At 45.2% G+C, this 25,333-nt stretch overlaps 9 protein-coding genes across 9 annotated transcripts; 3 read left to right on the top strand and 6 right to left on the bottom strand.

Moving 5' to 3' along the window:
* Nucleotides 1-282: 282 nt before the first annotated feature.
* L199_000620 (uncharacterized protein) lies at nucleotides 283-3,717 on the bottom strand (the record flags this gene model as incomplete). Its single annotated transcript, XM_064886386.1, has 3 exons — nucleotides 283-604; nucleotides 669-3,116; nucleotides 3,221-3,717. The coding sequence occupies 3 exons, from the start codon at nucleotides 3,715-3,717 to the stop codon at nucleotides 283-285; spliced, it is 3,267 nt and encodes a 1,088-aa protein (XP_064742458.1).
* Nucleotides 3,718-6,168: 2,451 nt separating this feature from the next.
* On the bottom strand, nucleotides 6,169-7,142 carry L199_000619 (uncharacterized protein; the record flags this gene model as incomplete). Its single annotated transcript, XM_064886385.1, has 4 exons — nucleotides 6,169-6,533; nucleotides 6,608-6,734; nucleotides 6,812-6,938; nucleotides 7,069-7,142. The coding sequence occupies 4 exons, from the start codon at nucleotides 7,140-7,142 to the stop codon at nucleotides 6,169-6,171; spliced, it is 693 nt and encodes a 230-aa protein (XP_064742457.1).
* Nucleotides 7,143-7,314: 172 nt separating this feature from the next.
* On the bottom strand, nucleotides 7,315-7,988 carry L199_000618 (uncharacterized protein; the record flags this gene model as incomplete). Its single annotated transcript, XM_064886384.1, has 3 exons — nucleotides 7,315-7,535; nucleotides 7,608-7,876; nucleotides 7,930-7,988. The coding sequence occupies 3 exons, from the start codon at nucleotides 7,986-7,988 to the stop codon at nucleotides 7,315-7,317; spliced, it is 549 nt and encodes a 182-aa protein (XP_064742456.1).
* A 1,075-nt stretch (nucleotides 7,989-9,063) lies between these two features.
* L199_000617 (uncharacterized protein) lies at nucleotides 9,064-9,493 on the bottom strand (the record flags this gene model as incomplete). The annotated part of the gene is made up of 2 exons (XM_064886383.1): nucleotides 9,064-9,182; nucleotides 9,256-9,493. The coding sequence occupies 2 exons, from the start codon at nucleotides 9,491-9,493 to the stop codon at nucleotides 9,064-9,066; spliced, it is 357 nt and encodes a 118-aa protein (XP_064742455.1).
* Nucleotides 9,494-10,352: 859 nt separating this feature from the next.
* L199_000616 (uncharacterized protein) lies at nucleotides 10,353-11,097 on the top strand (the record flags this gene model as incomplete). The annotated part of the gene is made up of 4 exons (XM_064886382.1): nucleotides 10,353-10,601; nucleotides 10,702-10,829; nucleotides 10,912-10,936; nucleotides 10,996-11,097. The coding sequence occupies 4 exons, from the start codon at nucleotides 10,353-10,355 to the stop codon at nucleotides 11,095-11,097; spliced, it is 504 nt and encodes a 167-aa protein (XP_064742454.1).
* Nucleotides 11,098-11,690: 593 nt separating this feature from the next.
* Nucleotides 11,691-13,840, bottom strand: L199_000615 (uncharacterized protein; the record flags this gene model as incomplete). The annotated part of the gene is made up of 5 exons (XM_064886381.1): nucleotides 11,691-11,848; nucleotides 11,926-12,171; nucleotides 12,262-12,537; nucleotides 12,616-12,999; nucleotides 13,084-13,840. 5 exons carry the CDS (start codon nucleotides 13,838-13,840, stop codon nucleotides 11,691-11,693), a joined length of 1,821 nt encoding a protein of 606 aa, XP_064742453.1.
* Nucleotides 13,841-15,835: 1,995 nt separating this feature from the next.
* On the top strand, nucleotides 15,836-18,589 carry L199_000614 (uncharacterized protein; the record flags this gene model as incomplete). Its single annotated transcript, XM_064886380.1, has 8 exons — nucleotides 15,836-17,166; nucleotides 17,241-17,317; nucleotides 17,381-17,433; nucleotides 17,510-17,675; nucleotides 17,841-17,992; nucleotides 18,084-18,186; nucleotides 18,254-18,366; nucleotides 18,440-18,589. The coding sequence occupies 8 exons, from the start codon at nucleotides 15,836-15,838 to the stop codon at nucleotides 18,587-18,589; spliced, it is 2,145 nt and encodes a 714-aa protein (XP_064742452.1).
* A 73-nt stretch (nucleotides 18,590-18,662) lies between these two features.
* On the bottom strand, nucleotides 18,663-22,049 carry L199_000613 (uncharacterized protein; the record flags this gene model as incomplete). Its single annotated transcript, XM_064886379.1, has 10 exons — nucleotides 18,663-18,819; nucleotides 18,896-19,311; nucleotides 19,387-19,598; nucleotides 19,663-19,753; nucleotides 19,810-19,977; nucleotides 20,059-20,962; nucleotides 21,033-21,114; nucleotides 21,188-21,263; nucleotides 21,309-21,650; nucleotides 21,717-22,049. The coding sequence occupies 10 exons, from the start codon at nucleotides 22,047-22,049 to the stop codon at nucleotides 18,663-18,665; spliced, it is 2,781 nt and encodes a 926-aa protein (XP_064742451.1).
* A 368-nt stretch (nucleotides 22,050-22,417) lies between these two features.
* L199_000612 (uncharacterized protein) lies at nucleotides 22,418-24,801 on the top strand (the record flags this gene model as incomplete). The annotated part of the gene is made up of 12 exons (XM_064886378.1): nucleotides 22,418-22,486; nucleotides 22,618-22,665; nucleotides 22,730-22,911; nucleotides 22,982-23,084; nucleotides 23,155-23,179; nucleotides 23,249-23,357; nucleotides 23,429-23,615; nucleotides 23,672-23,835; nucleotides 23,888-24,106; nucleotides 24,165-24,541; nucleotides 24,609-24,695; nucleotides 24,764-24,801. The coding sequence occupies 12 exons, from the start codon at nucleotides 22,418-22,420 to the stop codon at nucleotides 24,799-24,801; spliced, it is 1,608 nt and encodes a 535-aa protein (XP_064742450.1).
* Between the last annotated feature and the right edge of the window lie 532 nt (nucleotides 24,802-25,333).

Genomic DNA, 25,333 nt, shown 5'->3' with positions numbered 1-25,333 from the left:
CACCAAATGAAAACAGAAGACGAAGGAAGATGCCCAGATTGTCCAAAATTGTTTCCTCTATTGACATGTATATCGTCTATCAACAAATCCTACGAAATGAACAAATGACTAACGAATGATGAAAGTGGAAAAAATCGATCAAAAATACAATATGATGCTACATGATAGGATATTGAGAAAGATTCAATGCTAGTGAGAAAAACCCAGAATGAGATTAATACTGTGAACAAGGTATACTAGAGAACGAATGATGAGAACAAAATATTGTATAACCAGATCAACCTAAGCCATCACAGGCGGTGACATATGACCATTCACATGGACTCTCCCACTCCCTCCCGCACCTCCTAAAGCTCGTTCGACATGTTCCAAATCCTCTTTGGTGGTAGGTGTATTGGAATACGTCGAATAGTAACTACTACTGGTAGTAGATGAGGGAGTCTCGACGAGGTTGAGGTTTGGCTTGGCTTGAGGTGTATTAGCTAATGCTCTAGGAGTTGATAATCCGGAAGATTCAATCTCGATAGGTTGGAAGTAATTGTCCAACGATGAAGTCGAATGAGATCTTCGTTCCGGTGTCATCGAATTACCTCCCCAACAGAATCTATAGGCGATAATTCATCAGCATCAACCCCATATACATCAGAGTACATACGACATCCACTCACTGCTCGAGGAAACTACTATAACTGCTCAAACTATTCGCATCATCACTTGAATCTGCCGATTTCGCCGTGGGACTCCATTTGGCCAAAGACAGATCGGGTGGGGATCTGGGTGACTCGGAGGGTGTATCCGTAGCGGTCGATTCGGTCGATGGAGACTTTATGAGTTGAGGAGGAGAGACGTTCGGACTAACTTGGACGGAATCATCGCCGATGGTGAATTTCGTTGGATAAGTGGCATGTCGGGAGAAAGAAGCAGTAGGTCTTTTGGGTGAAGGAGCTTTGACTGCAGGGTGTTGAGGTTTCGGTGTAGGGACGGTATACGTCGATTGGCCACTATATATCTGAGCGTTGACGGTGGTAGGGGTAGGCGTGGATTCTCGATCTTCCATTGGCGGTGGAGAAGGTCCCTGGACCTTGACATCAGGTACAGGTGCAGGCATGGGCATAGTGGATGCTGATGTGCTAGTAGGAGAAAAGAAGTAATCGTTCGTATTCGCATTCAGCGTAGCTTGACTAAATCTTGGTGAGTAGAACTCGGTAGCAGCATGAGGATTGTTATTCGCCTTTTGCCCATTTTGGCCATTCCCATTCGTACCGTAATTAAGCAAGCCAGTCTTGACATCTGGTAATTCACCCGGTCTACCGACAGGAGAGGTCGAACCTCTTCGAGCGGTAGTTTTGAGTGATGTACTGAAATCGTATCTTGCCGCCAGGGCAGGACCGGCGGCCGGCAAATCAGAAGCTTTAGTATCCATAGGTGAGAACGGTCGTGAAGGTGAACCACCAGGTGAATTTTCTGATCCTCTTCGACTTGATCCAGATCCGGAAGAATTCGTTGTCGAGCCTCTTCGACCGAAATCGAAACTGAAATGTCTGGACGAATTGGGTGAAACAGGTACTCTATCAGGTTCATCCGCCGTCAACCTATCCAACTTCGCTCTGAGATCTGCCAATCGATCATCGTTACTCGCTCCGGCCACACTCCACTGTGATGTCCTTCCACCCACGGCTTTGCCCATACCAGGTTGTAAGCTGATACTATTCCTCGCCGCTCTCAATCCAGCAGGTTGAGGTGCGACTTTCTGGAACAGGACTTGGTAATTCTGTCCACCGTTCGAATCCCAAATTTCCCTACCTTCAGCATTATATCTGATAGCCATGAACAGAGTCTTCTCCTCGATTTTGGCGAGTATATCATTCAATTTGATACTGAAGATGAACCTGTCGAATTTACCACCTTTGATGGATTCTTTATATGTAGCCGTAACTTCCGAAGTGGTTTGCCACCAATCGAAAGTGAATCTGACAGCGACCCATTTTTGGAAAGCGATATTTGCGCAAACCACCACCCCCTTGAGAGCTTTCCGGTCATCCTCCAGGAAGAGGGACTCGAGATAAAGCTCGGAATCAGGAGGGTGAGTAGTAGGGAAATTAGGTAAAGAAACGGTCAAGACCTTCTTCACTTCTCTTTCCTCATCGGTCGAAGGGAATGGGAACTCATCTCCTTCAGAAGTCGTATCGGCTGTAGGTGATCCATCTCGACTGACAACTTGGGGTTTTTGGTCATGCAAGAATAATTTGACTCGCTCGAGCTGAGCATCAAAGTGGACGTATTTCGGACAACTAGGCGTTGAAGGACAAGATTTGGATTCGAATCGGGGGGATGGGCTGGATTCGCGAGCGTGTATAGGCGTACCGTTAGGTAAAAGTGGACCACCGTATTTCAAAGCGGATTTGAGTATCTCTCCTGATTTCTTTCGTATCAATCTCGAAGTGTAGGGTGAAGGGATAGTTGCACTTTGGATTTCCTGTGGTTGTGGGAGAGGGACGATCCCGTCGAAATTCAACTTGAGACCGTTTTCTCTCCTTCTTGGTGGGATGTGATGTATCGTCGACATCAAAGCTGCTTCCGATCGAGCACGTACGGGATGTCGTCTGGGCATGAAGTTTGCGGGTGAAGAGGTATTGGAAGATGAGCTAGCGTTGTTGGAATGATGAAAGTCAAAGTGTTTGGAATGAGTAGGTGGAGTTCGATCGGGCGAATTTGCTGCCGAACTCGCTGCTGAGCTAGAAGCAGAGTGACCGTCCATCATTTCCGTGAAACCGAACAATCTAGGTCTTCTACCTCTCTTGGCAGTGAGCTGGAGTGAATCTGCCGTCATCGCTATTGTCTTTTTCGGTGGGGATCGTACTTCAGGTAACACCTGCAGAGGGATCGTCGTTCCGTTCGATGACGACAGTGCAGGTAATACTTTGGTACCCGATAACAGCGGACTTGCGGTGGGGGAAGCTTCTCTTGATCCAATTGGGGAAGAAGAAGCACTTGACCTCGACTCGACTGGCTGTGAGGATTGTATGGATGTATTCGGAGGATCTTCTGATGTTGGGGAAGCCATCCTCTCTGGTGTCGGTGGAGATACGAATATAGACGAGATATGTTCACTGGACCTGTAAATCACGTTCTGACGTCAGCTTTCCGCGAATAAGATTGATCCGCATTGACCCTTAGACTAGCTCAAAGGATGTGTATCGCATGTCATGATCTCACTCACTTCTGCTTCCTCAACGCCCAATGCATCCCATGCATAGATGGCTGAGGTCTCTGACCACCCACCAGCGATTCCACGCTGTCCTCTTCCATCGCGTTCGGGGTTGATACGGTCGCGGTAGATGCTGAGTAAGGCATGCGATCCCAAACGGACGACGAGGGATCCAGCGCAAGTACCCTGTTACCTCCGAGAGTCGCAAGGAGGGAGCTGGGCGATTCCAAACGTAAGCCCGAAGCGTGCGGTAGGTGATGTCCCGTGTCGAGGAGTAAGGGGATAGGAATTGATACGTTGGGTAACTGTGGTGTACTACCCTGCAAAGGTGGAGTAGAACTGGTGGTCGGTAAAGTGGCTGTATCAGCAATGATGGGTGAAGGAGGGGGTGTAGGGTAAAATTGTTGTATTGTAGATGAAGATAAAGAAGGAGGGGGAGGAGGTTCACTGGGCTTGATTGAATGAGGAGATTGAAACGAGCCAGTGTATGTTTGAGCAGAAGAGGTCATGTGGGGATATGATATAGTAAGCTAACAAAAACGAAATGAAAAGGGAAGTTGCGATTTGACCTCTTCAGGCTGAATCGAAATTGGTTTGACAGAGTGTCACAGGGATCGAAAATACTTTCAAATCATTGGGAAGGTGACAGGATAGAGTAATATGATGAGGATGCTAATAACATGTTCTTGATAGAATGAAATTGTGTCAAAGTGAAAGAAGGTATGTTGGTAAAAGCTAGTCACGACGAGGGAAAAGTTTTTTGATGATTTTTGGAAAACAATAAGAAAGGTGCGGGGATATGAGGCCCCGTTGAGACTTGGATGGTGGAACGATAGGACACGAAGAAACGAACGGGAAAGGAGCTGAACTCACCAGGTTTTTATCGTGTTTAGGAAAAGCCTTCTCTTGTCCAGATGTCTGAAGAACCTTGTTATCCTAATTTTTTCTCACGATTCGCGAACGAATTGGTAGGACGATCCTTTGGTCGACTGATGGATGGGCTTGTGATTAGGAACGTGTCGGTCGTATGGAAGGAAGCCTTTGACGTATGTCGATTGTTCTGTCGGATGGAATCGAAGTTGTACGTGTATGAATCACCTTTCTAGTTCACGAGAGAAGCGTGTCGAAATTTGTCCTATGTCTCGAGTTGTACGACCCTACCCTATTGATGGGTATCGAAATAGAGTTAAAAAGAAAGATAATTAATACAGCAGGTGAATGGTATGGTGGGAAATCCAGACCAGGTCGAAATGAAACCAAAATGAAATGGAATTAACAGATCGTACAGTAGTAGTAGTATTGATTAAGCTGTATATCGAAAGAAAATGCCGAGAAGACTGTGTGTATGTTACAGTAGGTTGAGCCGAGAATACAGCTAGCAGCAGAGCAAACAAGCTAGATCATCATAAAGATGTATGGCCAGAGTTGCAACGCAATTTTACAGCTCTTCTATTTTTTCTCGTGTTTTTCTCTCACACCCACCAATGCTCTTTTCTCTGAGTGGGGGAATTTTAATGGTATGACGAAGCTCATTCAGGGATTCGACGTATGATGTACGGTAACTTGGGGGCTACAAGGGGGCAGAGGGAGAAATTGTCGAGATTGAATTTCACGTAAGCGTGTCTTGTAAACACATGGTTTTGATTTCATCGAGAATATGCCGGACGAGAGCTGAAGCTCCTCTATAGACCAAACGGTCTATCCATTCCATATCCCTAGCGATCCATCTCGAAGCATTGCTTTCAGCTTCATACACATCTGTTGAGCTTCTCTTTTGTTCGAAATTTACCGATCTACCAATGTTCTGCGGTGAACACGACCCATCCGCCACTTGCGTATGCTTTCGTACCTTTCCTCTCCGAATTGCAATATTCCATTGGTTACTCAACTCCCACTGGAGCCCAGGTGTCCCATGACGATCAGGGATTAGGAAGATCAGGGATTGGCGGAGTAGACCGGAGTAACCTTTAGGATGTTATGACGACTGGGGCGCTTTCCAGCTTTGTCTCAGGGCTGGGATGGGATGGGATGGGAATACGCCCTGACTTGTTAGAGGCCAAATTCCCACGATCCCCACCAGAAAAATTCGACGAACTCTGAATTACTTGGAGTTATCAGACTGACATTTCATTGCTTTCCGGTCATCTGTCAGAGAAAACGAATTCGATTCTTTGAGAGATCTCCATCCATCACGTACCTGGGTACGACATGTGGATCCCCATGCGGATATCCCGTGATTTAACGAACTTTCGAACATTATTTAACGAGGAGCCAATCTTGTAAATTTCATTCTAAGCGAAGTCGAAGGAAAAAGAAAGTTAAACATAAATGAGAGAAACGAGCCGAGAAGACCTTCGAAGCGCCGAAGCAAGCGATGATGGATTTTGCTCAAGCCAATCGGCGAACGAACGATGAGCGATAAACGATGAGAGCTGAAGAATCATGAGCTATGAGTTCACTACAGCACTCGTCCCCACGTTGGTATCAAACGAGCAAATGTACTTGGGGTAGAGCTTCAAGTGATGATAAACTACCTGATACTGAAGTGGAGATATAGAAATAGAAGATACGGTTTACTCTGTGTTGACAACGAGACACTCCGTGAATTGGACGTCCTTGAGGATACAGCGTGACCGCAGTAGAATAGTAACCGTATGCTTCTCATCGTAGTGCCCATCGTCCCTTCTCACCCTCACCGTGGTATACACCGTAGTTGCCATCGTACTACACATCGCGTTATATATTGCACTATACATTGCACTATACATTGCACTATACATTGCACTATACATTGCACTATACATTGCACTATACATGACACTACACATCCCACTATACATCGCACTATACCATCTGATAAGAAGCTACATATCACTCAGAGACAAGGGGATGTATCTATCGCTTGTATCAAGCTCGAGGTTGTCGATGAACATTTGAACCGATCGCTTTCAACCATTGATCTACCTCTGCTTGCTTGGCCTTCGGAACGGCGTGAAGTCCAATCTGAACGACTTGATCAACTGTTGCATCGAACCCGCAAAATAAATCCAATCCTCGTCTTCTTCTTCATCTTGTCGCATAGGATCTCCCCCTCGGTGTTGGATCTCGAAATGATCAGCTCGAGCAGGATCAATGTGCACTGCCATTTCGATGACAGCTCCGATGGTGTCGTGCTCTTGGTGATGAGGCTCCTCTGGATTCGTGAGGAGGGGGTGACTGTCACTGACAGGGACGGATCGGATGGTCGTTGGGGTGATCAACCGAGTGTTTAGCTCGAGAAGAGGGTTGGTCATGTCGTCATCGATGTCCATGTCCTCATCCGCATCTGGAGGGACCCGGTTCCGCTGTCAGTAAATCATGAATCTGGTTTGGAGAAAACGGAGAGATAGTCAACCTCACCTTTGTCGTTCCTGTCCCTGCTGAGCTTGAAGAACTCTACAGCAACCATATGCTCGCATGAACTGATGGAGCAAGAGCAGGGGTATTTTGTGTTGCCTTCGTCGTCTCTGATGGCCATGACTTGGCACTGTTCGTCGTGCAAGAGTTATCAGCGGGAGACTTGACATGAGATGATGATGTTTTTTTTTTTCTTTTTCAACTTACCGGTTCGACCCGTGCTTCATCTTCTTCTAGACCAACAGTCCATCTACATTTCCCAACCCTCTTTACTGCACCGACAGAATATAAATCCAATCCTTCTTCCAATTTCTTCCTGAAACCACCAGTTACCCTACGACACAGACCTTGAGGATGAGGATCAGGTCTCCAAAGCTGAAGCGACCCGAGGCCAATGGCAAATGGAAGAATGGTCAGCCTATCGACTTGATGTAAAGCATATACATATGTGATTTTGCACCTACCCTGCTTTCTTTAACAGGTCCAGAAAACCGGTCCTCCACTTTCTGTCATCCAATCCTGCTTCCACCTGCTCCATCCTGGTGATCTTCTCCCTGAGTCAACTCTTGCACACTTTTTGAAGGCACTGTCGGAGTGGCTGTTTTTTTGTTGCTTCTCGAAGGCGTAGTCGAAGATCAAATCATCGGTGACCATGGCCTTGCCTTGCGAGGAAAGATTCGATTCGGAGCCGCGCTCCTGGACGAATGCATTCAGGACACTTTCTGGATGAATGTCATCTTATTCTTGTCCATCCTCCACATCTCCTCCAACACTTCCTTGATATCGTCCATGCCGTAATCGATAATCACTCGTCCCGGACAGTATGGGACCAGCACTTGCTTTGGGTGCTGAGAGACGACCAGTTGTGCCAGCTCTTGGATCGCGGCGAAGACGGAGTATTGATCGCTCTGAGGGCATACGAGAGCAACGACTGTACCAAAACACAAAGCCAGGTCAGCAACTCTTGCATGTGTAACAACCAACGAAGAAGCACTGTACTGACGAGGCTTGACCATGACTCGGACACCAACATTCTTCACACAGCCCAACAGGACAAGTCGTAGAGGCATGGTAACATCAGCGAAAGTGATCGAATCGACTCGGAATCCCAGTCGGAGGGCTTCTTGATTGACCTCGTTGTCGATAGCTGACTTGCTCTGTATGGCCAACACAGCAGGTTTGGTGGTTTTTACGATAGGAAGTTTCGTACCGAGGTGCTCGTGATAGCTGGTGAGTCGATTGAAGTAACCTTCCTTGGTGTTGGTTCTGGTACTGAGAAAGGAAACATCCTCGTCAAACGGTCAGCTCAGTCCATACCATCTGACAGCAGTCTTAATAGCTGAAATTCCACGTGAGAACACTGTCTTTCATGTATAATGTACATATACGTAATGTATAGATGTATTATATAGTATGTGTATGAAACAGTTGTTACGATATTAACGACATGTTATGTATGCATAAACCCTAAGCTGGTGCTTGATGCCCAGCTTTACTACGCAAAGCCAATAGGATGCGATATTATAAAGGTTCTATGGCCGTACATGCCAATAGATGTTATCACGAGGATGTCAACGCAAAGGTCGTTATCTTCTAAAACCCAACTTCCTCTTCTTTGTTAGTACAATCACAAATCTCTGTACAGAATTCCGTCTCCAACAAGATCATCCATTACTTCTCCTTGCAGTCCTGCTTCTCCTGCTCCTCGAGCTGTCGTTTCTTTTCACTTCTTAGCTGTTCTCCCTCTCGTCTTCTTGACCACTGTGTAATATCCAACATAGCAAGACTTCTCTTTAGAATTGGGTCTATTGGCACTTGACAGGCTGAGAAAGTAGAGATCTGTTTGGAAGCATCCTGAAGCGAGAGGAAAACCTGATAACTAGTAGAGCATTTTCTCGGCATTACGTGGTATGATTGTATCCAGTAGAGCTTGCGAAAGAAAGTCATTCTTCCATAGAGAATATCAACACTCGTTGGACCAACGAGTTGGCTGACATGTTTCGGCATTTGAGATGCCATTATAGTAAAACATTGTTGTGGCTGTCATTGTAGTAGATAGTGTAACGACCCTTCCGATGTCATTCAGGTAATAGCGTCGATTACAACATCTTTCACTGACAGTTTCCAATAGGGAATGATTGTGTACTGTAGGAACGAATACCTTGGACAGACGAATATAAAATGGATACAGGAAGATGGAAATCTGATAAGCAAGGATTCGTTAACATCGCCTTCCATACCCACACCCTCCATATCTTCTTCCTGTCGAAGTCATACACCCTGAGTAAGTCATCTCTCGACAGTGCCGTTTGGATCCTTTAGGTTTTAGTATCGTATGACAAGATCTGCATACTACCTGAGAATCGCACCTTATCCTATCGCGAGAAATTAGTACCCGAATCAAGTCCATAGGAACAGAGGTGGCGGGAGATGAGACATATGGAGATGATAGAAGGTATTCACCAGAATAAACCCCAGGGGAAGAATACTATCCCAGCTATAATTCCGATTTTACCAAATTGACGTTTGGGCGAGTGACCTGAAGGGTCGGTACAGCTGATCTGTGAGAGGTGATTGTCTGCCCAAGCACCGGTGGCGAGAGAATCAGCATTGAAAGTGCTAGAGGGTCAAGTATATCAAGAGGTACTTACCCCGAGCTTCTGTGACATCTATGTCTGGATTGGAGAGTATGCTCGTCTGCGAGGGAGGTGGTATCACTGAGGTACTCTGAGGGCCAGGCAACGCATCGAGCTTCTCGACTTGTTCGTATGTCGGTGGTGGGGTTAGGATGGAATATGAGACACCCCTTCCCGGGCTATGCTTCCGAAGCGGACGGGGCGTAGGATTAGCCTCGTCCTCATATGGTCGTTCTCTTGTGATTCGTGCCATCGTTTGGTCGAGTTGCAATATATTGTATGGCGAATCTATCCTTCAACTTTGCTACACAGAATATCGCTAGGTCGGCTGCGTCTTGATACATGTATATGATGGATCTATCCATTCAAAGTCATCCGAATGTCTCGCACATAATGATATATGATCAATCTCGATTTGATGGGTCAAATGGACGAGGCAGGCTGTCGGTGAAAAATGACCGTCAATTGAGGTTATGTGCCACAATGGGGCAGCGGTCAAGTATGACCGTCATCGATACTCAATGTTCTTATACGACTCAGGTGTTGCTGGACTTTGGTCTTCATTATATACCATCATATTCAAGGCTGTCATATGTTAAGACGTTACATCTATCTGCATAGCGCAAATGTCCGATCATGTGAAAGGAAGTTGGGTATCATATTTGCGGGGAAGGAATTGGGAACCCCGTAAGGTGTTATATTTAACCAATACACTTTTCTCATCTCCTAACGTAACGTCTTCATTGAAGCTTGATCCGACCACGCTCACCTCGTCAAGGCATAAGCACGAAGATGTAGCAGTATACCCAACAACACGCAAACAAAGTTCCGGATCCTTTTGCTAGCACAGTCACAGAGACGGCAATGTGTGACTGTCTGTACCTCGACTTGGAGCTTACATAAAGCGGTACCCCGCACAGCCTTATCGATAAGTCTAAAAATCGTCTCATCTTCCTATCCACTTCCTGAGCATACGTGGTCAATCAGATGAAACACTCGCAAACATATATATCTCTATCCTGCATGGCGTATGCTCGTCCTGATACGAACCAATATATGCATTCTTTCTCTACATACACATTCCAATTCATAAAGAGTCTTCAACTCCGAAAATGCCGCCTAACTTTAGTTCTCGCAACCCCAACTCGATCTTTACCACCATCCTCATCTCTCTATCGACACTATCAATCTACCTTATCACCTATCCCCTCCACGCGACACCCTATCGGATCGCTCCCCCTATATTTCTTATCGTCTCTCTGGGCTTGAACGTAGCAGCATACAACCTTACTCTACCCACCGCACTGATCTCAATAGGTAGTGTGGTATTCGCCAATCTGCTTCTGGCTATTGATTATATCGTATGTAACGTCCTCTTCTTCGTGTTCATCTCTACTATAAATCCCCGAGTCTTGATATGGATGTGCTCTATACTGATCGATTATGCTGTACCTTCCGTAGCATGGTGAATGCGGCTACGATGTGATGATAGGGGGTGAATCGTGGCATAAAGCGAGGCTGGGTGAGATCGGTTGGTACAGGGGTTGTGTTCAGCCTACTAAAGCTTGGTGGATTATGGTGATTATAGGGTAAGTCAATGGGCTGCTCCTCACTGCACGTTGCTATCGAACAATACAGCAAGGAGATGTTGCTGATTTGGTCCTTCGATAGATCAATCTGGCTAGTCATTGCAGCGGTAGGTACAGTAATCTCAACAGCCGATTCGATTACAATCACTGATGATTATTTGGTAAGGCCGACTTATTGAAGATGCGTTATACTACCATAAACGGTCAATATCTTCGATTGTCCACCGACGCAGAAGAGGAATCGCAAAGTACCGAGTCAGGTGTATAATACAGTACATATTCAAATGCTGTAGCGATATCCTTTCGTTTGACTTGTTCTGAATATCTTCAATGATGATCTAAACTTTCCGGAATAAGGTAACCTTAAGGTCGATACCATATTTTGACCTGCACCATCTACACATCGTCCTTGATTTATGAAAGTGGACACTTCATGAGGCCGAGATTCCAAATTTCAGATATGCAAAATCAGATGTCAACTTCAGTTCCCCAACCTCCTTCATTCCAAGCTTTGCAACTTTGGCATGTCACAGTTCCCATCGATAGAACGCAGTAGCAGGTGCATTCAATGCAGGATATCTATTTGCGGAAAAAAAAAAAACAGGACAACCGGGAAAGACAGATGATCACTATTTGAAGAGCAGGTTTCACCAGCTAGAAATATGATTCAAGAATGATTTATATACAATACAGTGATATTGACCGACACAGCCCTAGACAACACCCTTCCCTTCTCGAACGCCATCCGACCAGTTCCATTCAGCTCCATTTCGACAAAACGTTAAAATATCGTGAATCCCAAAATCCAAATTCATGATCCAGATTGAGACGTGAAAAATATCGTGTTTTTAATATCGTGTTTTACTGATCCCAATTCTTATCGGTCGCACCAGGTAAAGCAGGACATCTCTCAGGAAGATGTACAGCCAATGCAGACCATGTGCAATAATCCCTCCTTCGTCCTGCTTTTTCCCATATCCAATCGACAAAGTAGAACGGATAACCTCTACTCCAATTTTCTGTAACACACCGATCAGAAACAGAACGTTAGTATATTGTCTATCTGGTCATTTTGAGAAGGTATGGGATGACTCACCTAGCCACCACTGTATGACTGGAATTCTCAGTACAGTATTATGCCATACGAACCAATTCCTCTCATAGGCCAATTTCACCGCTGGGTTCATATAAATCCTAGGTGGTCGGTCGACTGTATCATACAGCCTGTGAAGGTCATAGCCGATCAAGAAGCATTCCGAGTGATCGCATGCGGATATGTTGGATGTACGGAATTGGATAGGGAGGGTCAAGGAAGGTGAGAAGACAGAGTTGGGATAGGTGGCTATACAATCATGAGATGTGAATGAGCACAAGTCCGACTGATCATGTATCGATAAGTCATCGAAAGGGGAAAGAAAGACAAGAAACTCACGATTATCAACCATCTTCCAACCTCTTTTCGCCAGATGTCTACCATCATGACTCTGTTCTAAATCTATCATCTCCGCCTCATCTACCCTAACTTCCTCTTGTGGTGTGTAGAGGAACGGCCCAGCTTTAAATACCACCGCACCGTTCCAACACGATGAAACTTCAAAAGGTTCTTCTTTCCTCAGTCTATCAATTGTGGTTTCATCTTTGACATAAGGCCAAAATGGTCGAAGGGGTGTACCGCATATATCTCTTGATGCCCATGTATCGTAGAGACCTATCAAGTCCGGTCATCACAAGGTCAGCAAGCCATACGATACCAACGAACGTCTTGTAATCAGATGCTCTCACTCACCGGACGTGCCGAAATCCATCGCACAAACTTGGTCATATTCGTCCCTCCCCTCAATCTTCGTATTGATCAACCTGACCATACTCTCCCATGTCCAATAAACATCATTCAAGAAAATAATCTTGGTAAACTCATTAAATCCTTTTAGCCTAATTTCAGGATCAGATGATTGAATAGGCTTCAAAGCTTTGTTTCTCGCATTGGCCAAATAACCTATTCTCTCCGGCGAGGTATTATAGGGCCACCAATGTCTATCATCTTGCTCAGTTACGATTGACCTTCCCACACCCATCTCCAGTAAGGTGTCGTTGAGAGAAGATAAGAGTGATTTCGTTGAATCTTGAGAGTTCGATTCGTATATCGATACGAAAACGTTATCGGATCCGACTGTATCATAAGATGTGATCAATCGAAGATCAGTCGAGAGAACAATGTGGTGTTGGAGAAGTCAAAAATCGTATCTTTACTCACGATAATTTATCATTTTGATCAATTCACTTGACCATCCAGGTAAGATATCCTGACTATTATGTAGATTTGCAGCTACAAAGTATTTCTCTCCTTGCACCGGTCTGATGGGTACATCCTGTTCTTTGGGTGGACAGAATCCCAAGCATGATAAAAACAATATAAATAGCGTCGAAGTTGCTAAAATGGTTCTCTTCGTAGTTGAGAACCTGTTGAAGAAGTTTTTCGTCCGGTTTGAAGTCTTCTCTCTTGATTTGAATATATTGGAAAGATGATACATCACTTTAAACCATGTTGTTAATGTCCAACCTAATAATATGGTGAATAGACCAACAAAGGCCGGTATAGTCGTTGGGAAAGGGAATATGATGAATAGGGTGATGGTACTACCCACAGCCAGTAGGATGATTGTTATCAATAGGTAATCTAGTCGAAACCTTGTTTTCTGGCTGGTAGGGGAGGATGTAGGGAAGCCCGGAGAGGTTGGTGAGATGGGAGAATCGATATCGTATGGAGGTGGTGATTCGTTTTCTTCCTCCTCGATTTCAACTCCATCGGGCACTTCTATGTTTGCAGGACTAGTTGTCTCATGTATGCTGTTCCTCCATGATAATAACCTATACCCATCTTCTTCATTCTGAGATTCCGCTCGATCACGATCACTCTCACTAACCCTAAGTCCCAAACTCTTTATCCTGTCTGTCAGAACTTCCACGGCATAGAGGGCTTGACTGAAAGGCGATGAAGTTCGTTTGTCCATCAGGGGGAGCGGAGGGCTGGTAGAAGTTGAGTATGATCGGCCGAATTCAGCTGGAGTTTGGGCGAGGCAATGGGGGGTCGTCTGGTGGGGTTTGATATCGTTGGAAAGAGCGGACAAGAGTTGGATACGATAGGTGGAGAGGGCGGTTGTTTGGTTGGTATATAATTTAGACAAAGGAAGATATTAAACTGATAAACATTTGGAGTAGTCAAGATATGTTTTCGGTCCAGATGGAGATGAATACAGCAAAAGCAAAATACACAAGCAAAAAGCACAAGCACAAGCAAGCACAGCAATGATCTTGATCTTTACCTTGACCTTTTTCTTGGACAACACCCACGTGCAGGCTGAAGATTGCAGTATCCAAGCAATAACAAAACACCGGGGGGAACGGGGGGAAACACCGGTGACCGTTAAAGATAAAAGTAAGGACAATTGTAAGGATCTCTGCGTTACGGTATCCGAGAGAGGAGAAGAGAGGAGCAAGGAGATAAAGCAGAGGAAAGTAAAGTAGGTTTTAGTTGAGGTCATAGCTTTGAACTGTGCTTTTCTCCTTTTACCTCTGATTCATTCTCAACGGTCAACAAAGGGTATCAACGGGGGTAAATGCAGCAAAACAAACAGATTCGTTAGATGAAAACCTGAAACGCAGCAGGTAGCGTCATGCCAAGCAACCAAAGGGAGCACCAAGTGAAAAGTGAAATCACCATTAAAACTGGGGTACCTTGATTGCAGGGTTTACAAACAAAAACAATCAATCGTTCCTGAGATCCTATCAGAGATTCTACTTGGGCGTTACGCGATGTTTACCTCGAGCCAACCACCTGATAACCAAGTCATTTAACCTTGCAACGAGAACAAAAAGCAAAGAAGAGGGAAACAGATCCCGTTGGTTTGTTAAACTGTGGAGCGAACGATGTGTGAGGAGATAGAAAGATTTCCGTTTACAAAGCACAAGGCGGTTCGTTCATTTTTTGAAGGTTCCTGATGTCAAGTGTATGCATACTCATACTATCTCATGTGTTTGTTTTGTACAGATCAGCTGCACATGATTCAAGAGCTTACGAACCAAATTCAGAATCAAATACAAAGAAGCAAAGCGCAGTCATGTGAGGGATCCCTGCGAGCGGGCTTTGTCCCGCGTTACATGAGTTGCCCGCTGTGGCCGCCGATATCTGGTCTCTGGTTTTGTTATCGATGCGGCAGTCAAGAGAAGTCCAACTGTACTCTGATGCACAAAGCAAGATTTCACATATATATATATATATGGAAACCATGCGAATTTTACATGCAGAAACACTATATCTACGGGGAAATCGTCGTCGTAGTAGAGCGAAGAATCTAGTCTTGGATCAGTACATCCTCTACCAACACAGTCGTGTTCCTTGAAGGCCCCTGTCATACTGACGGGTTAACCATTGACCCAGGCGATTACTGACTGTCTCACCAACTTGGCAAAATATAAGTTAACAAGACGGCTAGAGTGGAGCGCTCTCCGTACGTGAGTGTCGTGAGCGTGGCAGGATGACCTCTTTCCGTATTGCTGGGTACACTCCTGCTGTTGTTCGGAAGACCAGAGATTAACCGTGGTACCGGTACTTGTATGCATATTCAAACAAGACTGTCCCCTACTGTATTGCAGACTTCAGACTGAGATGCATGGATGTCGAGTGGGAAGTTGTAATCGCAAGAGTCGATACCGTTTCTTTCGGAATCAAAATAGGCACCACGTTGACACAACAGCGCACTGATCCACTCGACAGGATGCCATCACATTCGGCAGGGTATCATCAACATTCACCCACCCCATCCATTCATTCATTCAATCACGTTTGAAATTTACACACTTTCGACCTCAGTCTCTGTTCGTCTTGTATCGTCAACTTTCTGCTCACCAGCAGACCCACGCTCTTTACGTCCGTGTAGGGCATATCAGCTTCACTTCCCTCCTTGTCATCTTGTTCGACTAGCACACGATCTACGGTCCATGTCGAAATGTCTGAAGAACACGCTCCTTCTCAATCCGCAGATCTCTCCTCTACAGCATCATCATCATGGCGTCGACTGTCCCACCCGCCTTTACCGACCTTCCGACCCAACATCCCGAACTTACGAGCTGCGCTGTTGGGTTATCTGGGGGAGGTGGAAGTGGCCTTACGATCGAAATTGGGTGAACTGCCGCCAGCGGAAGAAGAGAGATTGAGAGCTTCATCTTCTTCACCCTCTATCTCGGGCGAAGATGACGAGCACGACTATGATTATGGAGAAGATGATTTCGGTGGTGAGGCTATAGGTTATGCATCCTCAAGTAAACTAGGGAACTCCTCAACGACATCTACATCTGGATCAGGACTCAGAAATAGATTCGAGACTACCAATGGAGCTGGAGGAAGTAGAGGATTAGAATTTAGTCATCATCTCAGATTATTGAACCATCTATCAACATTGAGAGAAGAAGCGTTAAACTACCTCCCATCATTATCTGTCTCGGTACCTTCCGTAGCAGTACCGATCATACCCTCATACCCATCCAGAGAATGGTTGCGATCCCTTCCTTCACGATTATCATCCATTGACCCAGCTCTGGTATACAGATCATCATCGGTACAGGAAGGGGAAAACAAGGATCACCTAGGTGCAGTGGAAAGTGCACGTAAGAGGGTTTTAGAAGTTGTTCATACATTCTTACCATCCGAGGAATGGGCAGGATGGGAAAAATTAGGTTGGGAAGAACAAGAAGATGATTTGGCTTTCCACGATAATCAACTTCATCCTCCTCTCAAATCCAGAGTAAGCACAAGAGGCAGAGCGGCTTCCTTGGAGAGATATCCTCTAGGAGATGAAGAGGAGGATGAAGAACCCGAGTATCTTTTCCCGAATCGTACGCCTGCGTCTCTCCAGGCGAATAGACGAAGAGCAGTGAGGTCAAAGTCCCTAGGAGCGTCAAGTTTCCCTACGAAAAGTACGATACAGGCTATAGGAAGATTGAGTCCAGTAAAAAAAGGGAAATTGCAAAGATCGAAAACTGATCCGTACGGAAAAGCTACGTCGGTAGATGGAACGGATCATGAGGATATAGATGTTGATACGCTGCTAGGTAAAGATGTAGAAGGACAAGAGAAAGAAGATGAAGAGGACGAAGAATATATCTTGAAATATCCTGAAATCACAGATACCAAGTTGACTGCCTTGGTAGCTGAGCATGATGATACTATGGGTCCGACTGTACAGGAGTCTTTGAGAAGATCCGATGATGGGAAAAAGTTGATAAGGTATGAGGATTTACCGGCGTTATGGAGAAATAACGAACATGTTCATACTGGATAGTGAGTAGAATTGTACCTCATAACAGTCCACTCTTCATCCCGCTGAGTCGATATCTCTTCCTCCCCTCTTTTAGCCGTTTCATCCCACTTCACCTCAAGACCGGTCCTGTCCCACTGATCAAATCGGCTTTTACGATGCACAACGAAACGGGCAAGTATTCTTCCCCGACCTTGTTACAGTTAGTCGCTCGGTAGCTGATATAGGTTCTTTCAGTTAACATCCACACTCATTTCATCCCCACTATTCTTATCTCCCTTTTCATTCCTGTAAGTGTCCCATCCTCAAGTGATTTGACTTGTCTTCTACACCGTAAACCTCCTAATCACCCAACCTCATATACAGTACATGATTTTGAATCCCCCCTTGCCAAATGCACACTTACTCGACACCCTCATCTTGGCATTGTACCTCATCGCCGCCATTTCCTGCCTGTTCTCGTCGGCAAGTTGGCACGTACTCAGTGGATGCGCTTCGAAGAGATGGTTTGAGTGGGGTGCATGTGTCGATTGTAAGTGGGGTATCCCATGTATCTTACATAATACACATATAAGATAGGACTGACGAGTGGCGGACTTGGCTCGAATAGATATCGGTATATCATGTAAGTTCACTACACTATGTTATTCCCTCGTTTGTCTTGGTATACTGACCTTTGTCTTGTATATGCATATAGGGCTCATTGCTGCATCTTTCGGAACGGTAGTATATAATGGTTTTTACTGTCAACCCAAATTAGTCTTATTGTACTGTACCACCAACGCATGTTGCGGTGCGTTAGGATCTTATCTACCTTTTCAAAAATGGTTCAACGAGAGGAGGAACAAGGTGAGTCTATGAAATTAGGGTTACTATTCGTTCAAAGAGATGTGCAACAACACGATACTGATGAAGATTTTGCCCCGTTGTATGAATGTAGCACCTACGAATAACCTTCTTCCTCGTTTTGTGCGTGGCAATGTTCGCTCCGATGCTTCAACTCTTCTTCCAACATGGTTTCTCCAAGGCACTATCTTTTGTCGGTACGTCCAAGCCCACTCACATTGCGTCTTTGTTCTTTCGCTGAATTCCAGATTTCCCGCGTGACAGCCCCATTCGGATGGTCAATTTCAACTTACTTGATAGGATTATGGTTCTACGCCATGCATTATCCCGAGTGTAATTGGCCAGGTAAATTCGATAGATGGGGGATGTCACATCAGGTGGGTCAGGTCTTACAAAGTATTGATTCATATTCAATCTATATTCAGTCTAATACTGATTGACGTCGCGCAGTGGTGGCATGCTGGTATAGTATTAGCTATATGGCTTCATTATCGAGCGGTCTTCGTCGCTCACGGTATGAAAGATGAGTATTCTTGTATGGCTCCAGGTGCAGGAAGGAGTGTAGCTCAAGTAGTGGAAAGTTGGTTCATTGGGATGTGAACAGAATGGACACAAAATCATCTTATGCATGGCATCTTCAATATTGTGATAGGTGATGATACAGGTACTTAATCTAGACACCTTGTCCGACAGTCCAATTAAAAGGTTGGAACTTTTCTCCTAATTTTCTAGCTCGATCTTTATTCAGATTGTAATCTATCTTTCGTGGTTTCCTCCATTTACGAGGTTCCAATCCTAACACATTACCTATAACTTCCGCTGCAAAGTATCTACCAGAACAAGGATATATCAGCATCAGGTCGATTCGACTTCCACTAATTGCTAGTGCTGGTCGACTCGACTCACCTTGGAAATTCATCTTCTTTACCTCCCGCACCACCTACATCCCCCTCTTTATCCTCACCTTCCGCTTTACCCGCACCGGTCCCACTATCCGATACGCCCTCAATCACATGCCCATACCCCTTTTCACCCTTGTAATCCCACTGACACATGAAATACGGCAAGTTGGGAACCATCATCCTCCTAAATCCACCTGGTCTGGTTGAAAAATCAATAATTTTCTTATGTTGTGTCCATTCTCCTTCAGAGGCCATGATCGATTCTCTAAAGTAGGCAGGTAAATCTTGGAAGGTTTCATAAGGTACTGGAATGGCTTCGATATAAGTGTGTTTCTGGTATTTGAACGATAAGACCGTTTCGAAGAAGATCACTCCGTGGTTCGTTTGCGCGTGCATACGCATCAGACATTTCATGAAATTCTATACACACGAAGATCAAACACACACAACATCAGTTAGCCTTCATCAGTGTACACAGTGGTAGGGTTCACTCACCCTGACTTCTTCCCAATCATCATCATCCATCTCTAACATACTTAGATGATGCTGTATAGGTACGATCAGACAATGTCCAGGAACGAGTTCTTCGAATTGTGTGCAACACATGTACGTCCGTGTACCTAAAGCAACGATAGCTGCAAGGGGATTTCGATCATCTTGATAGCAGAATGGACAACTATCGAGAGCTTTCTTCGTTCTAGCGTAATCTGAGAATTCAAATCGGAATCAGTTCATTTGACTACATGTACTGTAGCAGTGGACGGAGCCCACCATTGATAGCAAATGCCCGTTTCATCGCATCGCTCTTCAGCTTCCTCCTTGCTAGTTTGTCAACATTATCGTCCATATAATCGACGTCAGACTGTGACATTCGTACGTCAGTTTGACAACAATGCTGATGGCAACGTATCTGCTCACCTCAAATTTGGCATCCCTAGTGATAGCAGCTGCCATCTCCGCATCCATGTTCTTCTGATCACTTGATCCGGCACCGAATTTTTCTTGTCTCACTAATTCACCCAGAGATTGGGTATCATCATCTGCATTGTACCGAAGAACGTTCCCCTCCCTATCTCTAGTCTCGAACTGAACAAGTCGACCCATTAGCTCTCATCCTTGTTCATACACATATACAGCAACGATCTGATGACCAGTCAATAAACCTACCTTCTCAACCTTCTTTCTCCTATTACCAGGCCGCAATTCCCCTTCATCCGAAGCGCCCAATCCGACATCATACAATCTACCTCTCCCATCCAGGGTCGGCAACACCTGCACCTCAACTTGATTCCCTTTATCGTCCGTCCTTCCAAACTGACCTTGTAATCCACTAGGATCAGTCGAACCTTGCCATAATCCCGCTCCGCCATTCTCTTTAGCTCGTTCAGATTTCGTTCTTTCCCTCTCGTATTCTTCTTCCAATGATACCGCGTTGGGTTCATCCATCAATTTAGCTCGGATGACTCTCGCTTGCAATTTATTTAATTGTTCGGTCGTTAAAGGCGGTTTGGATGAAGTAGGATCGGGATTTTCCACCGCACCAGATCCTCCCTCGGCGCTGGAAGTAGGATTGAAAGGGTATCCTGAACCGGAACGAGTCAAGGAAGTAGGAGTGAACACACTTGGAATGGGCGTCGATAGTTTAGGTTGTTGACTTGTGAAACCGATTGTCCTCTCTCTACCTCCGGGAGTAACATTAACATTCGTACCACTCTCCTTTCTACGTAAATCATCAATTCTTCCTCCTCCGGATCCAGAGGGAGTCTGGAAATCATTCTCTTCACCTTGACCTTGTGGACGTCTAAATCCACTTCTTGAACTTGGTCTGCTTGATCCGAACTCCTCTCCACCTGATGGGTTCGTGAACATAAATCTCCGACTGGTCGTATCAGGTGTATGAAATCCTGAAGATCCTCCTCCAGGCGTTGAAAATCCATCTGAACCAGGTTGACCCCTTCGGGATTTGCGTCTTGCTTCTTTTTCGTCTAATATGCGTCGTTCTTCGAGGGCGGCTTGGAAATCTTCGAGATTACCATATCGCTCTAAAGCGACATCTTCGACTTCTCGATTCCTAAGGGCTCACGATTAGTGATGCACATGGATACATGATAATTACAAAGATGCTTCCAAACGATGCTCACTGTTCCTCCGCTTGTTCATACAGTCGCTTCAACTTCATCATCCTCCACTGATATCCCGGTCCACCAGGTGTGATTTTCTTTTCTGCGAGGCAAAACAGGATCAATCAGGTGGGTTACGAAAAAAGGGACTTTTTACCAGCCAAGATGTAACTCACCAGTAGTCTCATAATCGTCGATGTTTTTACCTTCCAACAACTGTGTATTCAGCTCAAATCGCTTGTCGACGACCAGCTATAATCTCCATTAGCTATCGGGATCATGTATGCTCTAGCTCACTTTTGAGGGATCAGGTAAATCAGCTTTTGGATCTTTCCTCTCATGGACCGTTCCCAGTCCTTCGAAGAAATCCATCCCTCCTCCCAAATTCCTGTTGGACACCGTCTCTTCCCCATAGCCTTCTGTCATGCCTCCCCCACTTCCTGCACTTCTGGGTATATCCCTTGTTGGAGCAGGTACAGTCGCTGAGGTACCATCCAGAGGCTCCAGCATCCATGACTCTCTCTCTCGGGTCTGAGATCCGCTGGAAGTCGATGGGGGTAAAGGCACCTTTGGTGGAGGGTTGGAAGGATTAGATTGAAGTGCTAGAGAATCGGAGGTAGGTATATTCGATGTGGCTTCCTACATATTGGACATCACGATGAGCTACATTCTTCCCTACGAGGTTGCAGGGTTGTCTGAGCTCACCGTTCCATCAATCCCCTTTTCTACCCACATGGACTCATCATAATCATCATCAACAACTTCCAACCCTTTTTCATCCACCTTCCTCTTTTCCTTCTTCAGCCTCTTCCTCTCCTTCCTCTCTTCTTCAGTCTCGTCCCTATCCCTTCTGTCCTTTTTATGCTTCCTGTGTCTATCTTCATCTTCGTGATATGTGGACGATCTATGATGATGGTGATGCTTCGAAGACGGTGATCGATCTCTGCTCTCTCGGTGTTTATCCTTGTGATCCCGTTCACGATGTTTTCGAGATGGCGAGCGGGATCTTGATCGATCTCGTCTTGATGATTCGCCCATTTCCACTGATTCTACTGTACCAGTTGAGCTATAGACATATGCTCTTGTCGACAAGCATCCTATGTGGTGTTTGTTTCTCCATAATTATCTGGTGTAGGCCTGGGTAGCGAGTACTTGGACTGGAGTGACGTCTTTTGGTGTTTGTGTTACGTAAGTACAAGTATTTATATGATCCTTCCCGTTATGTGTGTGTGTGTGTGGTGTTTTTCAAATGGTAGTTACAGTCGCGACTTTTGGCTGGAGATGAGATGCATTGACTCTCCTCAAACAACATAACATCGACTGACATCAACCACTCACACTCTCTTTCTCATCCTGCTACACACTCTTTGTCCCGAAAAAGTCTAATCGACACTCATCACATCAACATGGAAGCTCGTAACCTCGATCATAGAAGGAACAACTTCAAGGGAAAGTCCTCTTTCTCTGCTCAAGAGGTAAATTTTCCCCTTTCCCTCTTCCGTTGGTCATTTGGCCACCCAACTTTTTGACAGCATTTCCACATAAATCCCCCTCCCTTTTCCATGTATGGATGAAGGACGAATGCTAATAGGCACATGATGTATAGCTTCGACGAAGAAGAGAGGAACAACAAGTAGAAATCCGACGTCAAAAAGTGTGTTCTTTCGTTTTTCCTCTAGACTCGCGTGACGCTGATGTCACGCCGTAATAACACTTAGAGAGAAGAATCCATCGCCAAGAGACGTAACTTGCAACCGATCTCAGCTGATGATGGTATCGAATCGGATGATGAGACGGGCGTAGATGTTGGTTCCCTCGCTGATACCCTCCCTGGAATGCTCCAAGCTGTTTACAGCGATGATCAAGAAGCTCAGTTGGATGCTACCACCAAATTCAGAAAGTGAGTCTTTCTTTATATATACTTCTATGATTGGATCGCAGAATAATGGAGCTGATATTACATGACGCAGGCTGTTGTCAAAGGAGAAGAATCCACCTATCGACAGAGTGATTCAATGTGGTGTAGTACCTCGATTCGTAGAATTCCTGTCTAGCAACAACACAATGATCCAAGTGAGTCAATCCACCTTCTATTGACCTCGATATCTCATCAGCTGAATGATCTTGTTTTCCCCTGTGACAGTTTGAGGCTGCCTGGGCTTTGACCAGTGAGTTGCCTCTCATCCTTTGACACAATCGCATTACCATTCAAATGCTGATATACCATCTCCAATCAGACATCGCTTCCGGAACTTCTGAGCACACACAAGTCGTCATCCAAGCTGGCGCTGTACCATACTTCATCCGCCTCCTCTCTTCCAGCGTGCTCGACGTTCGAGAGCAAGCGTGAGTCTCTCATTCATCAACTATTATTCATTCTCATTTAGAGCCAATACTGACATCCGCCTAACACTCAGTGTATGGGCTCTCGGTAACATCGCTGGTGACTCACCCAAATGTCGAGATCACGTCCTCGGCCAAGGCGCTCTCCAACCTCTCCTTGTCCTTCTCAACGAGAACCACAAGTTATCAATGCTCAGAAATGCTACTTGGACATTGAGCAACTTCTGTAGAGGAAAGAACCCTCAACCAGAATGGGAATTAGTGGGTCATTGGACGAATGCTCATCTCCATCGGTCGAAACTGACATGTTGTTAAAGATCTCGCCCGCTCTTACCGTCCTTACCAAGCTCATCTACTCCCTTGACGATGAAGTCCTCATCGATGCTTGTTGGGCTATCTCCTACCTTTCCGACGGTACAAACGATAAAATCCAAGCTGTTATCGAAAGTGGAGTTTGTAGACGATTGGTGGACTTGCTCATGTAAGCTTTCCATATCGGTACCATATGTCAGTCAGCTGACATTATGCAACAGGCACCCCTCCACTGCTGTTCAGACCCCCGCTCTTCGATCTGTAGGAAACATCGTCACTGGTGACGACCTCCAAACCCAAGTTGTCATCTCATCAGGTGCTCTTCCCGCTCTTCTCAGCTTGCTCTCATCTCCCAAAGAAGGTATCAGGAAGGAAGCCTGCTGGACTATCTCAAACATCACTGCTGGTTCGCCCATGCAGATCCAAGCTATCATCGATGCGTGAGTTTGCTGCTCGGTTACGATAGACGTTTGAGCTGATGTCATTTCTACCTTTCAGCAACCTTGTCCCTCCCCTTGTCAACATCCTTGCTAACGCTGATTTCAAGACCAAGAAAGAAGCCTGTTGGGCCATCTCCAACGCGACCTCAGGTGGTCTGCAAGAACCTAACCAAATTCGATACCTCGTCTCACAAGGCTGTATCAAACCTATGTGTGATCTCCTCACTTCGATGGACAACAAAATAATCCAAGTTGCCCTTGACGGTCTCGAGAACATCTTGAAAGTTGGTGATGTCGACAAAGAAGCTCAAGGTCCAGGTGGAGTCAACAAGTACGCTCAGTACATCGAAGAAGCCGGTGGTATGGTTAACATCCACAACTTGCAACATCACGAGAACTTGGAAATTTATAAGAAATGTTTCTACATCATGGATAGTGAGTCATCACTACGATAACAAAGATTGAGATTAGCCTTGGTGCTGATGTTTGTGATCTACGATAGAATTCTTCCCCGACGAAGATGAGGAAGAAGCCGATGCTGCTGCACCAGCTGTCGACGCTTCGGGTCAATACGCCTTCCAATCTGATGGTGAGTGATTGTTATACTGAGCTTCTGTTCGACATGAAACAATTTAACCAACTTATGTGTGATCATAGTTGCCGCTCCTCAAGGTGGTTTCAACTTTGGCCAGTAAAGCCAGGCAGCCCCTTTTGCCTCTGCTTTCTCCGAAAATTCATTATCGGATTCATCGATCGATACTTTTAGCGATGAATCGCTAATTCCACACTTTTATGGTTCTTAAATCGGTTTTTATCATTCTCTTCTTTCATATTTCACATCCATAAGATTCACCTCGCATCCTTTTGGTAATAACATTAACATTATTTCATGTATATCTTTCCAACTTATCACCATTATTATCAAAATTATCTGAAAATCGCAATCTACACATCATAAAAAAGGGGAATATCGCGACTTGTGATTCTCCTTTATACCAATCACGTTGAACATTGAATTTTCACTTCGATTACATCGTGTACCACGGCTCGTCCTCAAGAGGGCAGCCTCAATTGTATAAATTTTTGCTTCTGAAGGTTTACGTTCCATCTGCCTTCCCTTTCAGGTTCATCATATATATTTGCATCTTCTCATCAATTACTCATCATGTGCGACGTTGAAATAACGATCCAGCACGACAAACAGTATAGCATTGTCCCTTTACATAT

This window comes from Kwoniella botswanensis, chromosome 1 (assembly GCF_036426115.1).
Source record: "Kwoniella botswanensis chromosome 1, complete sequence".
NCBI classification, from domain to species: domain Eukaryota; kingdom Fungi; phylum Basidiomycota; class Tremellomycetes; order Tremellales; family Cryptococcaceae; genus Kwoniella; species Kwoniella botswanensis.
The sequence above is the reverse complement of the archived record's forward strand: the minus strand, read 5'-3'. Positions and strand labels throughout refer to the sequence as shown.